The sequence below is a fragment of the Cricetulus griseus genome, chromosome 2 (assembly GCF_003668045.3).
Source record: "Cricetulus griseus strain 17A/GY chromosome 2, alternate assembly CriGri-PICRH-1.0, whole genome shotgun sequence".
Taxonomy (NCBI): Eukaryota; Metazoa; Chordata; class Mammalia; order Rodentia; family Cricetidae; genus Cricetulus; species Cricetulus griseus.
The window spans coordinates 289,443,193-289,461,054 of NC_048595.1; the positions used below are offsets into that span (position 1 = coordinate 289,443,193).

The 17,862-nt window shown below is 42.4% G+C and overlaps 1 protein-coding gene across 4 annotated transcripts in view; it reads right to left on the reverse strand.

Moving 5' to 3' along the window:
- The window catches only part of Prkn (parkin RBR E3 ubiquitin protein ligase), a 1,098,850-nt gene that overhangs the window by 545,598 nt on the left and 535,390 nt on the right, over positions 1-17,862 (reverse strand). For all 4 annotated transcript variants that reach the window (XM_027401104.2, XM_027401103.2, XM_027401105.2 and 1 more), the window contains one exon: positions 16,187-16,270. In XM_027401104.2, the coding sequence (XP_027256905.1) occupies positions 16,187-16,270 (84 nt within the window). The remainder of the gene's footprint in view (positions 1-16,186; positions 16,271-17,862) is intronic.

Consider the following 17,862-nt stretch of genomic DNA (forward strand, 5'->3'; position numbering starts at 1 on the left):
GCAGAGCCCTGTGGTATAAAATTTTGATTGTTTATTGATGTGTTTTATCTAAAATCTGCCTCTACAGTGTACACTGCTACTTTAACATGATAGGTAGGAACAAGCGGCACTATTACTACTTTAAAAATTGTAATCCATTTTCTATCTCCTACAAGATGGTCACTTCAACTCCCCCTTTGAAACAGTGTGCCAGTGCTCTGAGTCAAGCTACCAAAATTGACGTTTTAGTTAACAGCAAATGAAAGCCAAGTGCTTGCTCTGAAATAGAGCAGCTTGGGGCCCTGAGGAGGCAGGAGCTGTGGGGTGCAGCTTTGCAGATCATCTCCCTTTTGAAGCAGAAAGCCCTGTCCCCCAGATGCAGTTTGCCCTGGAAACTTCTGGGCACAGAAGACTTCCTTTAGGAAGGAAACTGCTCCTTCGAAGGTTCTACAGGATGATATGCACTTACATTACTGCTCTAGGGCCTTGGGTGAGATATAAGGCAGTGAACTGAAGGAGTGAGATGGTAACCAGTTACTAAGGAGCCCAGAACCCCTGCGGCATCAGCTTGGGGGCAATGGGCAGCTACTGTAGGTAGGCCTGTGGCAGACACTGGTGCTTTACATGCACAGTCACAGCAAGGCCAGGTGGGGGCAACTCTGTTGAATGAGGGTGACAGTGATCAGTGCACAGCTGTCAGGGAGAGGCTGGCTAGGGAAGGAACACAGCAGAGGCCCTGTGCTGGCTAAAGAAAGACAGTGTCAGAAGCATATCAGAGCAGCTCTTTGGAGAGTGCCCCTGAGGCTTCGGGTAAATGTTTAAATGATTGGATAGATGCTTATTTGTATGAAAACATGTGATCCACATGAGTTATAAGGATTATACCCACGTGACATATCTCAATGGGCAATTTGTATGTCAAGAGCCCCAAGTACTTCACATCTGTGTGCTTTATTATCTCATAGGATGTGCATACCCATATCATTAGTGTGCATGTCTGCTTTCACCTTTAATACATGCTACAGTTGCATTACGGAATTGCAGTATACATAATACTTAAAGTGGTAAGGGATCCTAAACACAACATAGCTTCAAAATGTTGTCTTGGCTCTGTAAAGACAAAGTGGGAACCCAGGATGCTGGGCTCTGCAATAGTTAATTAAAGGATTTGTAACTGGGCTCTGGCCTAGAAAGTCTTTCCTGTTCAGAGCTGACCAGAAACCAGTTTGCAGCCTTTCAAAAAACCATTACCTACTGAAGCATGCTCTGCCCCTACTTACCTGTTGACTGTGGCCTTGCCCCCAAAGTTTTTTATAGTCTTTACTTCATTCCCCATAATCTAGAATTACATCTGCATACAACACATTGTCTGAATGTGTGAAGCAATACTACCTATAGAAAATGGTCACTTTTAAAAACTTGATCAAGTGCTACAAAACACTATATATGCCACAAAGAAATGGCCTCAGTGTGACTGGTTCTATGTGAAATGATAGGAGGCAGACTAATGTACTACAGTGTTTTAAAATTAAGAAAAATCAATTGAATGAACATAGTTTAAAGCTATGTACAATAGCTTGTTTTAAAATATTATTAGATTGCTTACTATTGAAAACAAAATTTAGACAATGTTTGGTATGTGCCAGATATGTGTTATCAACTGTCAGTCTTGTTGCTGTGACCAGCTATCTGACTAGACATGACTCCAGGGTGGAAGGCTGTGGGAACATGTCGATGCATAGTTTGATCTCTGAAGATTACCCATCATGGCAGAGAAGACAAAGGGTAGCAGAAGCCTAGAGAAGCTGGCCACACCACATCTACAGTCAGAAAGGAGAGAGCACACAGGACATGGGGTGAGGATATGAGACTTCACAACCCTCATCTACAGTGACCCTCTTCTTCCATGAGGCTTCATCTTCTGAATGTCCCAGGTAGTACTGGCAGCTTGGTACCAAGTACAGCACCAATTACTATCATGCTTTATGTGCATCACTTGGTACAGTGCTCCAAACAACCCCAACAGACACTGTCGTGGTTCCTCCAGGTGAAGACATTGAGAGTGTTCTTAAGGGCATACAGCTAGCAGCATTTGGATATTAATAAATAATAATAGGGTTTTTTCCCTTGCTCCAATGACTTTTTAGAATTGTATTAGCATATTCATGCTGAACAAAATAATGGACTTCATGTTGGCATTCTCATACATGCATGTTCTAGCCTCTCTTCCTGGTGGACCCCTCTACATTCACCTGTAGACAGCACCACAATGGCTAACTGTACCTTGCCTATTGTGTGTGTGGCAAGGCAGACATGGGTACTAGGTTTCCCCACAGTAAGGTGACTTTAAGATCTCTGAATAAGACACACCTTCTTTTTTAGAAAATCCATCTAAAATGTCATAGGATGACTAAGGCACATTTATGAAATATTAATTTCCATCATTTTGACTATATGACTTGTACAAAGGTCTCATGTATTTAATAGAATTACAGGATCTTATCTGGGAGATGGACAGAAGAAAGTACCAGGCTGAGAAGAATTATTAATGCTAGAGAGCCCTGAAGTACTCATTTCATTAATATTTAATTTACCTGTGGAAGAGATAACTCAAGTAAAATAACTTTAAAAACTATTTCACACAGCTGATTTAACATATTTTACTCAAATTGAACCTAACGCCACATCTGTCATTTAGAGAGTGGTTCTCTCAGTTTGTCCTGGAGACTCTGCAGAGACTCAAGAAAATTACAGTCCAGTGAGGGTCAATGAATCTTAGTCAACTCAGAATGCTAGCCAACACTGGTATCTACTGTACACACAGTAAAGTGATTAAAAAATAATTCTGGTGTGTACTGAGTTTTCCCAAACACAGCCAGCAATTTTAAAGTGAGTTACAATTTACCACTGTATAACTTGAGGTTAAATTGCAGTCTCTCTTCACTACACTTCTCTAAGGCAATATACTTAAATGGTAGCAACAGTAAGTTCATCTAATTCATTTGAAAATTTACAAGTCATTCTGGAAGCATGTGGAAAGATCATCACATGAGAACAGCAAAGGCAAGGTGAGAGCAGTATGGATAACTTACTGAGGAAGACACCGAATTGCTAGTGGGTGTTCTGTGCTAAGGTTAAAGGCATGGGGCCTGGGGGCAGAAACAAGTGAGCAAAACACAGAAGACTCTAGGTGTAAAGGCACAAAGTTAATATGACAAAACATGGGGTTTATTTCAAGTCTGAGGAAAAGGTTTTATTCACCAGATAATACAGAGAAAGAAAAAAAATGATTTGTGAACTTTGTGTGGAGAAAGAAATTTAATTTTATTTATACAAAACTTTTCACAGTTAAATAAAATCACTATGGATCAGATATTTAGGCATTTTTAAAAAGTTAATCAATGGCCAGGTGGTGGTGGTGGTGGCGGCGGCAGCAGCAGCAGCAGCAGCAGCAGCACACGCCTTTAATCCCAGCACTTGGGAGGCAGAGGCAGGCAGATCTTTTGTACATTATAGTAAGAAATTACCAATACGGAGTCAGGTAGAAATATAAGGGTATTTAATAGGGAAAAGCCTTACTTACAGAGCGAACCAGCCAGCCGGTGGTAGTCTGTACAGCAAGAAGCAAAGAGAAACCGAAACCGAAAACGCAGTCCCCCTACTCACTCTGACCACGCCCTCACAAGCCCTCAGGTACTCTTGTAGCCAGCCCCTAAGAAGGCGTGGCTACAGCTTCCCCTACAATTCCCCTTTTAGTCTAAAAGAGGATTAAAACTTAACAGTATAAAGGTAAAATATAAGAAGATAACTATCTATTTTAACTAAACCCTAAAGTCATAAACAATAGGAAGCTATTCCTAACTAGGTATATACACTATCCTAAGTGACAACAATGGGGAAAGGGGGCGTACCAGCCAGCCGGTGGTAGTCTGTACAGCAAGAAGCAAAGAGAAACCGAAACCGAAAACGCAGTCCCCCTACTAACTCTGACCACGCCCTCACAAGCCCTCAGGTACTCTTGTAGCCAGCCCCTAAGAAGGTGTGGCTACAGCTTCCCCTACAGTACATGCCTGTGGGAAGATTGACTCAAAATCTCAGTAAAGTGAGAGGGTACTAGCTCACCCCCACAAAGCTGCTCCAAGTCTACACAATTCTATGCTGTTTCCCCTGACCACCAAATCATCCTCTGATTTCTAATTTGCCCCATGGTCTATAAAACTGTCACACGCAAGCACTTAAATGGACCTAGAGACAAGCAAACAGAATTGTTCAAGTCAGAGTATGCCTAATCTCGCATAGAGTTGTGTGTCCTACAGAACACTATGGCAGCTCCAACAGTCATCTGTTGGTGTGTGAAAAATATTCCAAAAGCTATTCCCGTGGGGTTTTATTTTTGGTGTATTCTCTGTGCAGGGTACCATGTTCCATAAAGTCAAATGTTTTTACATTTATCACTTATTAGACCATATTCACCCACCATCCTCCCTCCTCTCCATCCCCACCTTACTTCCCTGTCTTCCTCCTGCTTGTCACACTTAGACTAGTGCTAAATGTATCTATATACAATCTATATACAAGATCCACAAATGAAAGAAAATGTAGTATTTGTCTTCCCATGTCTGGCTTATTTTGTTTAATAGACCTCCAGTTCCATCCATTCCCTTGCAAACAACATAATTTCATTCTCCTTTATGGCTGACTAAAACTCCATTGTGTATATACACGGCATTTTCTCTATCTGTTCATCTGTTGATGGGCACCTAGGGTGAATTTTTAAGTTGGTTATTGTCCTCAGTCCAAAAAAAAAAAAAACCACTTAGCAGCAAATCTGCAATATCGGCAGGGCGTGGTGGAGACTGCTTATCTCTACTCTACTTACAAACAGCCAAGGAGGCTCAAAAATCAGTATTGGAATTGCCGAATCCTTATTTGTGCACACAAATGGATGATGCTAGTGAAAGGGCTCTTGGTGCAGGGCTGAGGCATGGGGCTCCCTAGTCATCTCCCCAGCTGGAGGTATCTCTAGGAAAAGCTTCTTAAAGTAATTCAATCTCATTTTTGAGAATTTCATACATAGGTACTCTACTAACATCATTCCCCCCCATGCCTCCTCCACCCCTCTCAAATTTATAGCTTCTTATTTAGTTATTATGGTTACACACACACACACACACACACACACACACACACACACACACACACACACACAAATTTATTCATAGAACCCAAGTCTCTTTAGTGGTAATTATATGTACATATCCTGCATTCAAATTTAAACCAGTGTGTCATGATGGATACCTCATTAATTCTGGTGATGGCTAATTAATTTGGGAGCTTTTCAGGAGATGTGTTGAAGGGTCAGGGAACAAAGAACAGAAGAAACTAAGGGTGCAGAAGCTGGGTGGTGGTGGCGCACGCCTTTGATCTCAGAGCTCAGCAGGAATGGGTATGTGGATCTCTGTGAGTTTGAGTCCAGCCTGGTCTACAGAGTTCTAGGACAGCCAGGGCTACATAGGCAAACAGTGTCTCAAATGAAAAGAAAAGGGGACAGGGAGCAGAAGAGAAGGGGAGATACTGTACTTGAGAGTGAGGAAACGATCACTATGGAACTAGACCCCGGAGTACAAGGTCTGAAATCAGGATCACCTCCCAAAGGAAGTCTCTGGTGCATTGAGGGTCTTACGAACTGGCTGCACTGCTTTGTAACTCCTGAGCCTGTGGATCACACGTTCAGGCTCCTAGTGAGCCCTATCATCATTGGCTGTTGTCCCTGACTCATCTTTAACCACAAAGCAGCATTTGTCAGGGAGACGAACACTGTCTCTCAGCCCTGCTACCTCCACTGCCTTGCACATCTCTCTCACCCTCTGTCTACTCTGACCTCAGCATCACCATTGTGAAGTGTTTCCATCATTGTTTTTAGTCTCACTCTTCGGTGTCCTTTGAGGGGCTCCTGTAACGCCTGTGACAGAATTTTTAGTAAGCACCTAGTTGCTAAAGTTGAAAAGAAAATGTGACAGATTTAGGCAAATTAGCTCTATGGTGTCATTATGGTGTCATGCTTCCAACAGTGCACGGTAACTCACACTAGTCAATCATATGACCTGAGTTGTACTCATTGCAACTTCGTGTTATTTAAGCTAAGTTTTTGGTGTGGCTAATCTTTTTTTTTTTTTTTTTTTTTTTTTTTACTTTGCTCTCTTGGGCCATAGGGTTCATTTGGACCTCAAAATGTGGCTCAGCATCCTGGTCTACAGCCCCAGAAGAAGCTGTCACATGATGCTCAATTCCAGTGTGGGAGCTTTTATGATTCTGTTCTTAAAGAGGGGATTGTCTCCGTAATCACTTACACATAATTAACCTTGCAGGGCATTCCTCTCTGCTTTTATTCAAATGAACTAGTCCACCCTCAAAGTGCACAGCTGAACTATAGCTCTTCTCAGGAGTGAGGCCATGGAAAACAGTTCTATTGTTTTAACAAGAAAACATCCAAATTCAAATATTTGTCTTGTACTAATTAATAACCACTGTAAACACTAAATTGGATCCCAGAGAGGTTTTCATAGAGGGACACTGTGTTAAGTGCTAAGTGCTACGAGAGTCTTAATTATACCTTTAATGTCTGAATGCCTTTTGGGATTTTTATGAACTTCGGTGTAAGTTTTAATGAAATGGTAGAATCACACAGAAACGGTTGGTTTTCATAAGGCAGCAGATAAGAGACAAACGAAGGAGATAACCTTAGCAAAAATGACAATGCTGGCATCCAGGGGAACACAGACACTTCTCAGTAAGGTGGGGAAAACCTTCAGATAAAGACGGGTTTACAATCTCCAAAGACTTTTCACTTTCACTTTCAAGAACCAAGTCTGGCTTTACAACCTGCTCAGTGAAATTCCAAAAATGAGATACAATCTTTGTTCCCAAAATGTAGTTGGAATAGGACAGGGGTCGGTGGACCAGCCAGGCTTCTAGCTGCAGTCGATCAGCACTCAGTGGTGGTCAGTCATCTTAGCCCTCCTTAATGATGGGTAGACTGCACAAGTATCTCAACATTCCCCAATGAAACCATCTTATTGTCCCCGCACTCCTCATATTTTGAGACACTGATGACAAGTGCAGAAGGCAATGGGCTTTCCAACAAGAGACACAAAAGCCAGTAGAGGAGACACAGAGAAGGGGGCTGTTCTCCTTGGGCCAGCCACTTCTGGCCACTGCAGATAACAGAGAGTTGTAGATAAAGATAGGTTTTCAATCAACCAGTAAACAGATTCCCACTGAGGAACATGCTGGGAAAACGTGAACAGTTAAGACAGAAAACAACCATATGGCTGCTTTTAATGACCCAATCAATACAAGAGAAGTGCCGTACTTCTAATCAACTCCAGACCAAAATCTCATTTGTTTGTTACGTTTCCAGCTTTAAGAAAGGCAAACCCCACTGCTCATTTACCATGATTCACAGTACTCTGGGGATTCAAGGTGGGGGAAGAATAAAACTACAAAAATAATTCACTTTCATTGTCTTCCAAGTTTTATTGTCGTGGTTCCTCACGCTGTCAGTATTCTAACCAGCTCACCTGCTTGCTCTGCCTTTGAAATTATCCAAACTTAAATGGGGTGAGATTCCATGACAAAAATAAATAAATATAAAAAATCTGTTAGTGAAAGCCTCCACACTAAGAGGAGGAGACAAAAGAGACAGACACTCAAGGCAGGAATTGCACTGAGCATTTCCCAGTCACACCCAGGGCTGCTGTCTCTGTCTGCAGCTTTAGCCAAATTCCTACCTATTGCCCAGACCCCTCTTCCGCTGGTCAGTCCTAGTGGGACAGCATAGCACAGTGTGGGCTGCCTTCTCTCCCATCTTGTTTTCTTAACAGCCTGTGCCTTTCACCCTCTTGACGTGGGCTTCATCAGCACAGTGCAGCACTGCAGCACAGCACACAGCCTTGGTTTTCCACCAGACAGCAGTGGCCAGTGGAAATCCAGGCACCAAATGAGTCTGAATTTTCCAGCCCTATCAGCCTCAGTTTGTGTGTATGAAGAATGTGCTCTTCTTGACCACCCATCTCAGTAGAAATTCCTTATTCAAGCTCCAGTCCCACCTCCCCTGGGACATGTCTTTGGTTGCTTGTTAAGGGATGTCCCCTCCTCTCAACACTAGAAGCACCACCATTTTCTGCTTCCCTGGTCCTTGGGCTACACTACTGTGCTGACTTCTGCTCTGTCCACACGGAGAAGTCCTTCATGCTCGGCTTCACCAACACTTAGGTGACACAGAGCACGATCATCTTTTGTCTAGACATCTGATTCCTCTCAGCTAGGAGAGAAGTGTGTGAAATTCCCATTTCCATCCTCAGCCTGGCACAGAAAAGACACTTAATCTTGCCCACTCAATCTTCTCCCTCCTCTGCATGACCAGAGTCTTGGCTGCTGGAGGGAGCATGGTCACTGATAATTAAAGGTTCTGTGGGTGGTAGCTGTATTTCTTTCCATGGGAAGACTCAGATTTTACAGATCACACTTTTCTTGTTTCAATATTTAAGCAAAATTTTTATCCTCATGGAAACAAACAAACAAACAAACAAAGAAAAATGACAAAAAACAAAACAAAACAAAACAAAACAAAAAACTCCTGAAAAGATCACTTCGGGGTTTCTTTCCCCAAACTGTAAGCATCAAGGTCATGGCCATTGTCTGCTCCAAAGAGCTCAGAGGCTGTGAGGATCTCAAGAGCCATTAGAAATCGACCTGTTGTCCATGTGTGAGTGGGCCACAAACACATAAAATCTATTCAAATTTGCTCATCCATATAATCACACTTCCCATTTTAAATCTTCAGTTTGGAAAACTGGCTTTAAGTAAAGAAAACAAATATATATTTAAAAACAAATTTACTCAGAGCCCTGATAACTTTTTGAGAGCTAGTTTGACTGGAGCAAGAGAGATGAGGGTTCCTTAATGACTGCCATCAAGGAGTGATGGAGTGTGGGCCTCCTCCAGCCATCAATCATCCGCTTGGAGGGTCAAGAGGACCATTTTCCAGCTCTGCAGCAGGGACTCTTTCCCCTGCCCAATTACACTCACATCTTCCTTCTGTTCTTCTCACTCTATTAGCCTCCTGTGTCTGTGCATTGAGGGGATCTCAGAGTGACCTCCCTTCCCTAATCCCTGGTATTCTCACTTAGGCCTAATCCGATACCCCCTCTGAGGTGTTCAGTCTGTTTACAGGGACATGTGATCTGCCTTCCCTCCAGCTCTCAGAATTCCAATCATAATTATTTTGAAAGTATTTTTCTGCCACCTTTCTGGTAGATAAACATATCTTCCCTATCTAAAACCTACTGACTTAGAGGCATACCTTTCACTGATTAATCTTTGCTAATTCTCTGTTGTCTAAGATATAATCAGGTTGTGCCTTTCTTCCCCCCACTGACATGTCTGGCTTTAGAATCATTAATAGAAAAATTTGAAACATCTGGAATTAATGGATAATTTAAAAGCTCTCACATTTAAATATTGTGCTGGCTAGTGTTATGTCATCTTGACACAAGGTAAGGTCATCTGAGAGAAAGGAATCTTAATTGAGAAAATACCTCCATAAAATTGTGCAGTAGGGAAGTCTGCGGGACATTTTCTCAACTGATGATTAATGTAGGAGGGCCTAGCCCATTGTAGATGGTGCCACCCTTGGGCAGGTGGTCTTGAGGCTGAAAAGAAAATAAGCTGAGAAAGCCAGCAGAAGTGAGCCCATTAGCAGAACTCCTCTGTGGCCTCTGCTTCAGTTCCTGCCTTGAGTTCCTGGCCTGAATTCCCTCACTGACAGACTGTTATGTGGAAGTGTAAGATGAAATGAACTATTTTTCTCCCCAGGCTCTATTTGGTCATGGTTGTTTTTTCACAATAGAAACCCCAACAGAAGAGAAGCACAACAGTGGTAGTATGGATAACATTGTTTCTATTGTATACTGTGGTGATACATTATTTATGAGTTCTTAAAGCTTACCGGAGGGTACAGAAAGCAAAGCTAGCCATAAGCCATAGAGCCAGGCAATGGCGATACACACATTTAATCCCAGCAGCCATACTTGCTAGCCGTAAAGCCAGGCAGTGGTGGCAGACACCTTTAATCCCAGGATTCAAGAAACAAGCAGATGGATCTCTGTTAGTTCAAGGCCACACTGAGCTACATGAACTTGGTCCTGTCTTAAAGAGAAAGAGCTCACACAATGGTTATCTCAGCACTTGGGATCACATGCCTTTAATCCCAGAAATTGAGAGTTATAAAAGGAAAAGGCAAAGGGCTTCATGTGAAGATTTATTCTCCAGCCGCATTGAGGAGAGACTGCAGTCTAGGACTGCCGTCTGATGGTTCATGGATCTAGCTGGATCACCCATTCAGTCTGGGGTAGAGGTAAGAGCTAGTGGCTGGCTGCTTTGCTTAGCTGACCTTCAGCTTGAACCCCAGTATCAGTCTCTGAGTTTTAGTACTCAAACTACAGTATCCAAAGTAGAACATAAAATACAGAGCTGAGACTCCTATGACACCAAGAATTAACAACTCGGGGTTCACATGGACTGTGTTATTCCTGGAATGAGCAGCGGAGAGTTGTTTTCCCAGTGATTACATTGTGGAGTCAACACATTGTTTGGATGCTGATGCAAGTGAACTCCTCATCCATGCAAAGGCAGGATGAGCTAAGTCCATCATGCCCATGACGCACATGGAGGGACTTGCTACAGAGGTCCCCTGGTGCCTGGTCTCCTAAAGATTAGACCTCCTCACACCAAGAATCTTTAAGGCTCCATAGAGAAGATGCCTGTTGATTTTCTTTACTGTCACATTATAAAATAGCTCCGATGAAAAAGATGGGTTGTGTCACAGAAAAAGAAAAGCTGAGTTGTGTGAAGTCAAGGCCTAGACCCTCACAAAAGTAGGCTCTTAAAAGTACCTGAATTTCTCTTGCACCTCTTGAGTTAAATGGAGAAAGTGGGGAGTGATAATGATCAAAATGAATTGTATCTATTTATGGCATTTCCAAAAATAAAATTACATTAAATACAATACTTATTAGATTAGTACATTTTCATATATCAACAAAAATTTGGTGTTTATTGAAATTTGCTAAATGTTAGCTACTTCCATCATAACAAAAATAACTCAGCAACTCAGAAAAGAGCAGCAAACTTTCTTATCAAGCACTCAAAACTTGGCTAGGCATAAGCTGTCCTTGGGTTTGAATACTTGATTGGTTTTTGAAAAATGCCCTTAGAAGTTTCTAGTTTGTCACCCAAATAGCATGTCAGACAACAAAGAACATTTTTGTCATGCTCAGACACCATTCAATCATAATCTGAGTTTGACTTCAAAGCTTTCACAATTCAATTTTATTTAGAATTAAGAAAATATGACTGAGGAGAGCCGTGTAAGGGCAGAGCGAGCATTTGTCTTCTGTGGAACCACCGGGCAGAACGAAAGGGGAGTGAATGAGGCCATTCCTCATTTGCCTCTCCTCTCATTTGCCCCCTCCACATACAGGTTACCCACTGTCCCCTGATGGTGCTGAGGCCCTGGGAAGACACCCACACTAATGTGTGAGCATATATTTGGGTTAATGAGGTCCCTCCACAGTGAGATACTATGCCCGCAGCTCATGTGTTACAGGAATTCAGACTACCATTTGTAACATTCTCAAGGATCACTGGAAAACCTATACCTTCCCCCCCCCAAAAAAAAAACAAAACCTAGCTTTTTCATTACTGTTAGATCCTAGAAAAATAAGAATATATAGTTGGTATAAGATAAAGTCGCTGTCTCATCACTTCACTTTCTACTGAAGTCTGAAACCAACAATGAAAGCGGCCTGGTGATCTCAGGTTCTCCAGAGGACAGCAGTGTGATCCTCTGAAACATGAGTGGCACACTTTTGGAAAGGAAATATAAAAGTGACTTATAAATCAAAATTGCTCAGCATTAGGAAACTCTTACTTCTTTTGCATTTTGTGTTGACATTTCCCAAAAAGATGAAATCAGAGACACTGACTTGGAATATTCACTTTTCCTCAAACCAGCACTCCAGCACATAGACTGAGCCCAATGGTGTGTGTGGGGGGGGAGAGAAATAAGTTGCAAATGAACTAAGATTAACAACTTTAATGTCAAGTTTGATAATTGTTGATTATGGTCATGGGATGGTTTTAAGTATCATATATCATGTGACATAAATCTCATAAGTATTTTTAGGGATCCTCAACTTTTTGATAAGAAAAAAAGAGTATGACCTAAAACAATTTAACTCCTATCAAAATCACATGATCCAAATGAAACTGTAATTTGACACAGACTTTCAGGCAACTATCGCTTTGTATAAATTGATATATATTCTTGGTTCCTAGTAGTGAGATTAACATCCCTTCAAGAATCTTTTAAATTACCTCTTTAGAGAGTATAATACCATCATTTTCCTTCCAAAGCCTCCCATCTATCCCTCCTTGTTCTCTTTCTAATTCATAGTCTCTTTTTCTATTAATTGCTGTTAAACATACATACATACACACACACACACACACACACACACACACACACACACACACACATACACACACACACACACACACCTCAATAATGACCTTAGTCATTTGTTGCTTGGAAGAGACAATTCATTTCACCTGAAGAGATGCCCAACCCCTAACCCTGATGCTCAGCTGACAGGTGTGAGGGGAGAGGCTACACCCTGCCAGCTGCCTGAGAAATGACTCATGTACACAGGCATACCACTGAGGCCATGGTCTTGGCAGGGAAATGTTTGATATTAAGACTTCGTGCCTTCAGGAGGCTTGGGATGCCTTGACACCAGGACCTCTGGATTCTCCTTAGCCTATGTCTGTGTAAATGAGATAAACACATGCTGTCCAACATACAGACTAGTATGGACACAATCTCAGCTGCCAAGGCTTTTGAAGAAGGAAAAATACAAAAGAAAGCTTGCATAGAAAATACTAAGTCTTCTGCCATATCCAAATTTGAATTAATTTCACTGGTGCAGAAACTTCTAATTGAGTGTGTCCCCTTTGAATCTCAAGCATATTCCCTGTATGCTGATTATTTAGGAAAAGCTAAGGTGTGTTTTAGAATGAATGCCATGCTCCTTCATGAAAGAACAGCCTGTGCACCTGAACCATTTCAGAGTGCCCTGTCTGAAGCGAGTTAGGGTAACTGCATTTTATGTGCTGGTTTCTGTGTGTGTGTGCGCACATGTGGATTCAGAGGACATGTGGATTTCAGTGTCCTACCTCAGATACTGTCCATATTTTTTGCTTCATGACAGGGCTTCTCACTATAATTACAATTCACCACATAGGTGGCTAGCTGGCCAGAGAGCCTTAGAAGTCCACCTTCCTCAGCCTCACTGGCACTGGCCATTCAAGTATGTGACACTGCACCTGGCTTTTTAAAATGTGCATTCTGGGGACCAAGCTTAGATCCTTCTGTTTGCAGCATAAGCATTTTACCAGCCAAGCCATCTCATCAGTCCCCACATTAATTATTTTGATAACTAAGGTTAAACCTTGATGCTACTGAAAATGATCTAAACTATATTTAAATATATAAATACTAATTAAGAATATATCAGAAACTCTGCTCTTTTTGCTTTTGTGAATTTTAAATATTTAGAGTCCAATATGTCATATACAACAGGGATAAAGATTATATATTTTATATAGATTATATACATATATATCAACCATCTTTCTGTCTCCTGTTTATCCTTCTATCTGTTGCTCATACATATATCAATACACATACATGTGACAATTATATATAATCATGCTGGGTCTTCTGGCAGGTAGGGCTGGGGAAGGGCCGGTTCAGCAGGTCTCTTTCTGGGGCTGAGCAGGATGGAGAGAGTCGATGACCCAGACCTCCATCATAGTTACTGGAGAGAACCACACTGAGTCAGGGGACGGGTCAAAGGAGGGTCTCTCTTTATTGCATCAGGCAGGTACTTATATAGGGTTGAGGAAGTGGGTGGGGACCTCAGGATGGGGTAATAATATTTCAAAAATGCTAGCAGTAGCTGGGCAGAGGCAGTTTTACTGAGTCTTCCTATGCAGAAGTGATAGGCCAAAGACAGGTCGCCAAACTCTAGCCAGGCTCAGGACGTTCCACTAGGCTTTGTGTCCTGGCCTTTTTAGGCCCAACATAATCACATCTATTGTTATGTATAGTATAAATATACATGTTCATATACATGCATATAATTATAATTAAGAATTCTGCTCTATGAAACAATAGGCTTTGATTTTACACCAGTGGGAAACTCACAAGGCTGTATCATTATTTGACATTTGTGATTGATATGTAGCTCATTATTTTCTTAAGATTTCTTCCTTTGGCATCTGCATTCATAAAGAGTCTGTCTGTGGTCCCCAGCCCCAGTGTGATGGAGAATGATTGCTTGCAACTGCTCCCTGCTCTCGGGGTTCTTGTGATCACCTGGCAGCCTGGTGAGAACAGGCCCATCTAATGACTCAGCTCAAACATTGTACCTGTTACTGTTGACAGACTTTGTTCCTTGGAGAAGATGTGAACTGCCAACTGGCTGTGACAGTCTGTGAACTAACACCGACATTTGTGTTGGCGCCATGTCAGACAGTGCTTACAGCTCCAGAAATGCATGGAGCCAGAGCAGGACTGGCCTGTGGTTTTTGAGATTGAAAGTACTACAATATATAAATGATAAGCATGAAGACAACAACAATAAACATCAGTTAAGAGATCGAGGTCCCTGAGAAGCATCTCCTCCATGTGAAGTGTGTGTTGTGAAAAAGGAAACATCACATACAACAGAGAATAGCAAATTCAGTCATAGATCCCATCTGCAATGATAAGTTTTCTAACTTCCCATCATTTCAGAGATGAACCAAACATGAACTACAGGCACTGGGAGAAAGACTGGCATTCTGTCTCAGTTTTCTTTTGCTAGCCTCAGAACTGGATCTTCTTTGACTTTAATCACCTCTGAATGTCATTGTAAGGCTATTAAATGAGCACATTTCAACGGTGATGTTTGAAATAGACACTTGAGCCTTGTCCTTGCTTCCCAACAGGTGGTTAAGTGCTGTTGTATGTTAACAAGCAGGTTGTGGCTGGCGGTCTCTGGGGAGTAAGGTTTCCCTGAACAATCAAATCCAGTGGAAGAGGCTGCAGGAACCTAAATTTGCATCTCAGGAGAAACATGGGGCTTGCAAATGGCATCTGAGGTGAGGGCAGTATTAGGAAGTGAGCTCTCAACCTGTGTGTGTGTGTGTGTGTGTGTGTGTGTGTGTGTGATAATGTTCATGTATGTAGGCATGCCCGAGAATAGGTACATGTGCAATTAACCTGGATGTCATCCTCCAATAACTATCCACTTCAGTTTTTGAAATAAGGTCTCACTGAACCCATAGACTACCGATTCAGCTAGACTCACCTGCGTTCGCCCTCACTGTGCTACGTCACAGACACATGCCAGGCAAGGTACCTACCCTTCTACAAGAGTGCCTGGGACTGAACTCAGCTTCATAGCAAGCACTTTACCAACTGAGCCATCTCCCCACACTCCCTATACCCTTTGTGGGCACAGACATCTCTATTGGTTGCTATGGTTTAATAGTAGAGAAAAATGGTTTCTTTTTATTTCTTTTTGTTTTTGAGATTATAATGACAATATTTCCCCTTCCCTTTCCTCTCTTCCCATTCATCCCTCCCCACGCTCCCCCAAATACATGGCCTCTGTGCTCCCTAATTGTTACTGCATTGCACACACCTATATGTACATACATAAATATTCCTAAATATAGCCTGCCCTGCCCTTATAGTGTTACTTGAGTGTATATTTTCAAGCTGCACATTTGGCACTGGACAACCAGCTGGTGTGCTCATCCCGGTGGAAGACCACCCCTCCCGCTCCAAGCTTCCCCTTTGCCTTTACACATCACCACCAGAAGCAGCTGCTCCTAGAGATGTGACACTGAAGGTAGGAACACGGGGAGAGTTTTGGTGAATGTGGTTAGCACATCTGGACACTAACATACTTCTCACAGGATCACTAGCTGGAAGAAGTCACCCGGCGCCTTCAGCATCTATCCTAATCTCCCAGTAAACACTGGGAACGCAGTTGTCCTCTAAATTCATAAATAATTAATTTAGTCAGACACTTACTGCTCTGGTTCCAGGGCAGTCTGGAGATTGGCACACGCCACTCATCCGGTTTGGAATTAAGACATCTTCCCAGCAAGATGGACCCTGTGGAAAACAAAACCAAAACAAATGAAAACCATCATCATATCCTTTCTCACAATGGAAATGCAAATGCACTTGCTCCCACTGGACTCCTGGGATGACAGTGAAATGATGAGTACTACAGTGATCCATATGGTGTAGCTAACAAACATGGTGGGGACTCTTTCCAGATGTTCTTGTGGGATCTGCTGGGTCAGAAGTGTCCTCATAATACACAGGAATTCATTGGTATTTGGCTCAAACAGGTTCCTCTGAGTCCCTGGCCACATTGAAATGTTGCTGTACAGAAGCTGGGACAACACTCTGCAGCAGCTGGTCTACCCACATTCCTTTACTGTATAGCAGGCATCACTAATCAACAAGTGGCACGATGACTGATGACCTGGGTGTCTGTTCCCTCACTGGATGTGGGTTCTGCTTGAGAAGAACTGATCTACCTATATCACACAGCATCCCAGTGACTGAGGGGCCTGGCCCTGGGCACACAGCATCCCAGTACACAGAGAAGGGCCTGGCACTGAACAAGCTATTCTACTAACCAACAAACAAAACTTTAAATAACACCAAGAGTCCTTCAATTAGATTAGTAAAGAACACTGAAAATACCAGTGCTGATTCATAGATTCTTTTTGGGTAGCATCTCTGCAACATGCACATTAAGTCTCTGCCTGTTCTATGATTGTTTGTGTTTCAAGAAGTCTGGTTCCCAGAACAGTGCCACATGTGACAGGAAGACATGACCTCCTGACAACACCCAAGGCCTCGTGTCCCATATAATGTGTACATGAAGCTTAGGGTACAAAACATATGTGTGCTTGGAAAGGTTGTGTACCCACATCCTGTCCTCGGTAGGGAACACCCATGCTCGCTTGTGGTTAAAATGGTGAACAAACATTTTAAGATAAAAAAAAAATCTGACTCCATATAATTTTAGGGTGTCTGCTTGCACCTCAAGGTCCTGCTACCTGACCATGTGTCAGACTCCTCCCGCATGCATGTTTTTCTGCTTCTGGTGTACTTTTTTGGACTTCCCAATCTGAGCCTAAGAGGTTTTACTTGTGTGTGTGTGTGTGTGTGTGCGCGCGCGTGCGCGCGCGCACGTGCATTAATGTAAACTTCACTCTATTAAAAGTATCCAGCAAAAAATAGGCTCTTTAGGCCCCAAGTACCCAGACCAGAAAGAGCATAATACATTTTATTTGCAGATGTTTTGAATACAGCACTAACCAGCCAGAGACAACCCAGATCACCAGAGAGCTGCATAGCCACCTGCAGTTACACCAAACAGTGTGCAGTAACACTGACTCCTAGTTCTTACTCTCAGATCCATGGTAGAGCAGGAGTGCAGATGTTAAAGAGGTTGGGAAAGGAAAATGATGACGGAGAACCAACTCAAGCTATGTACCTCTTGGTAGAGGATTCCTCATTACTGACAAACAACAGTGCCCATATTTTAATGAAATGATTTTTCCTAGGTTCACTCCAATTTTAAATACTAACATGTAAATGAACATATAAATGGGGATTACATGGAAGGGGAAGTGTTGAATGCATGCCTAGAGATTACCACACACACACACACACACACACACACA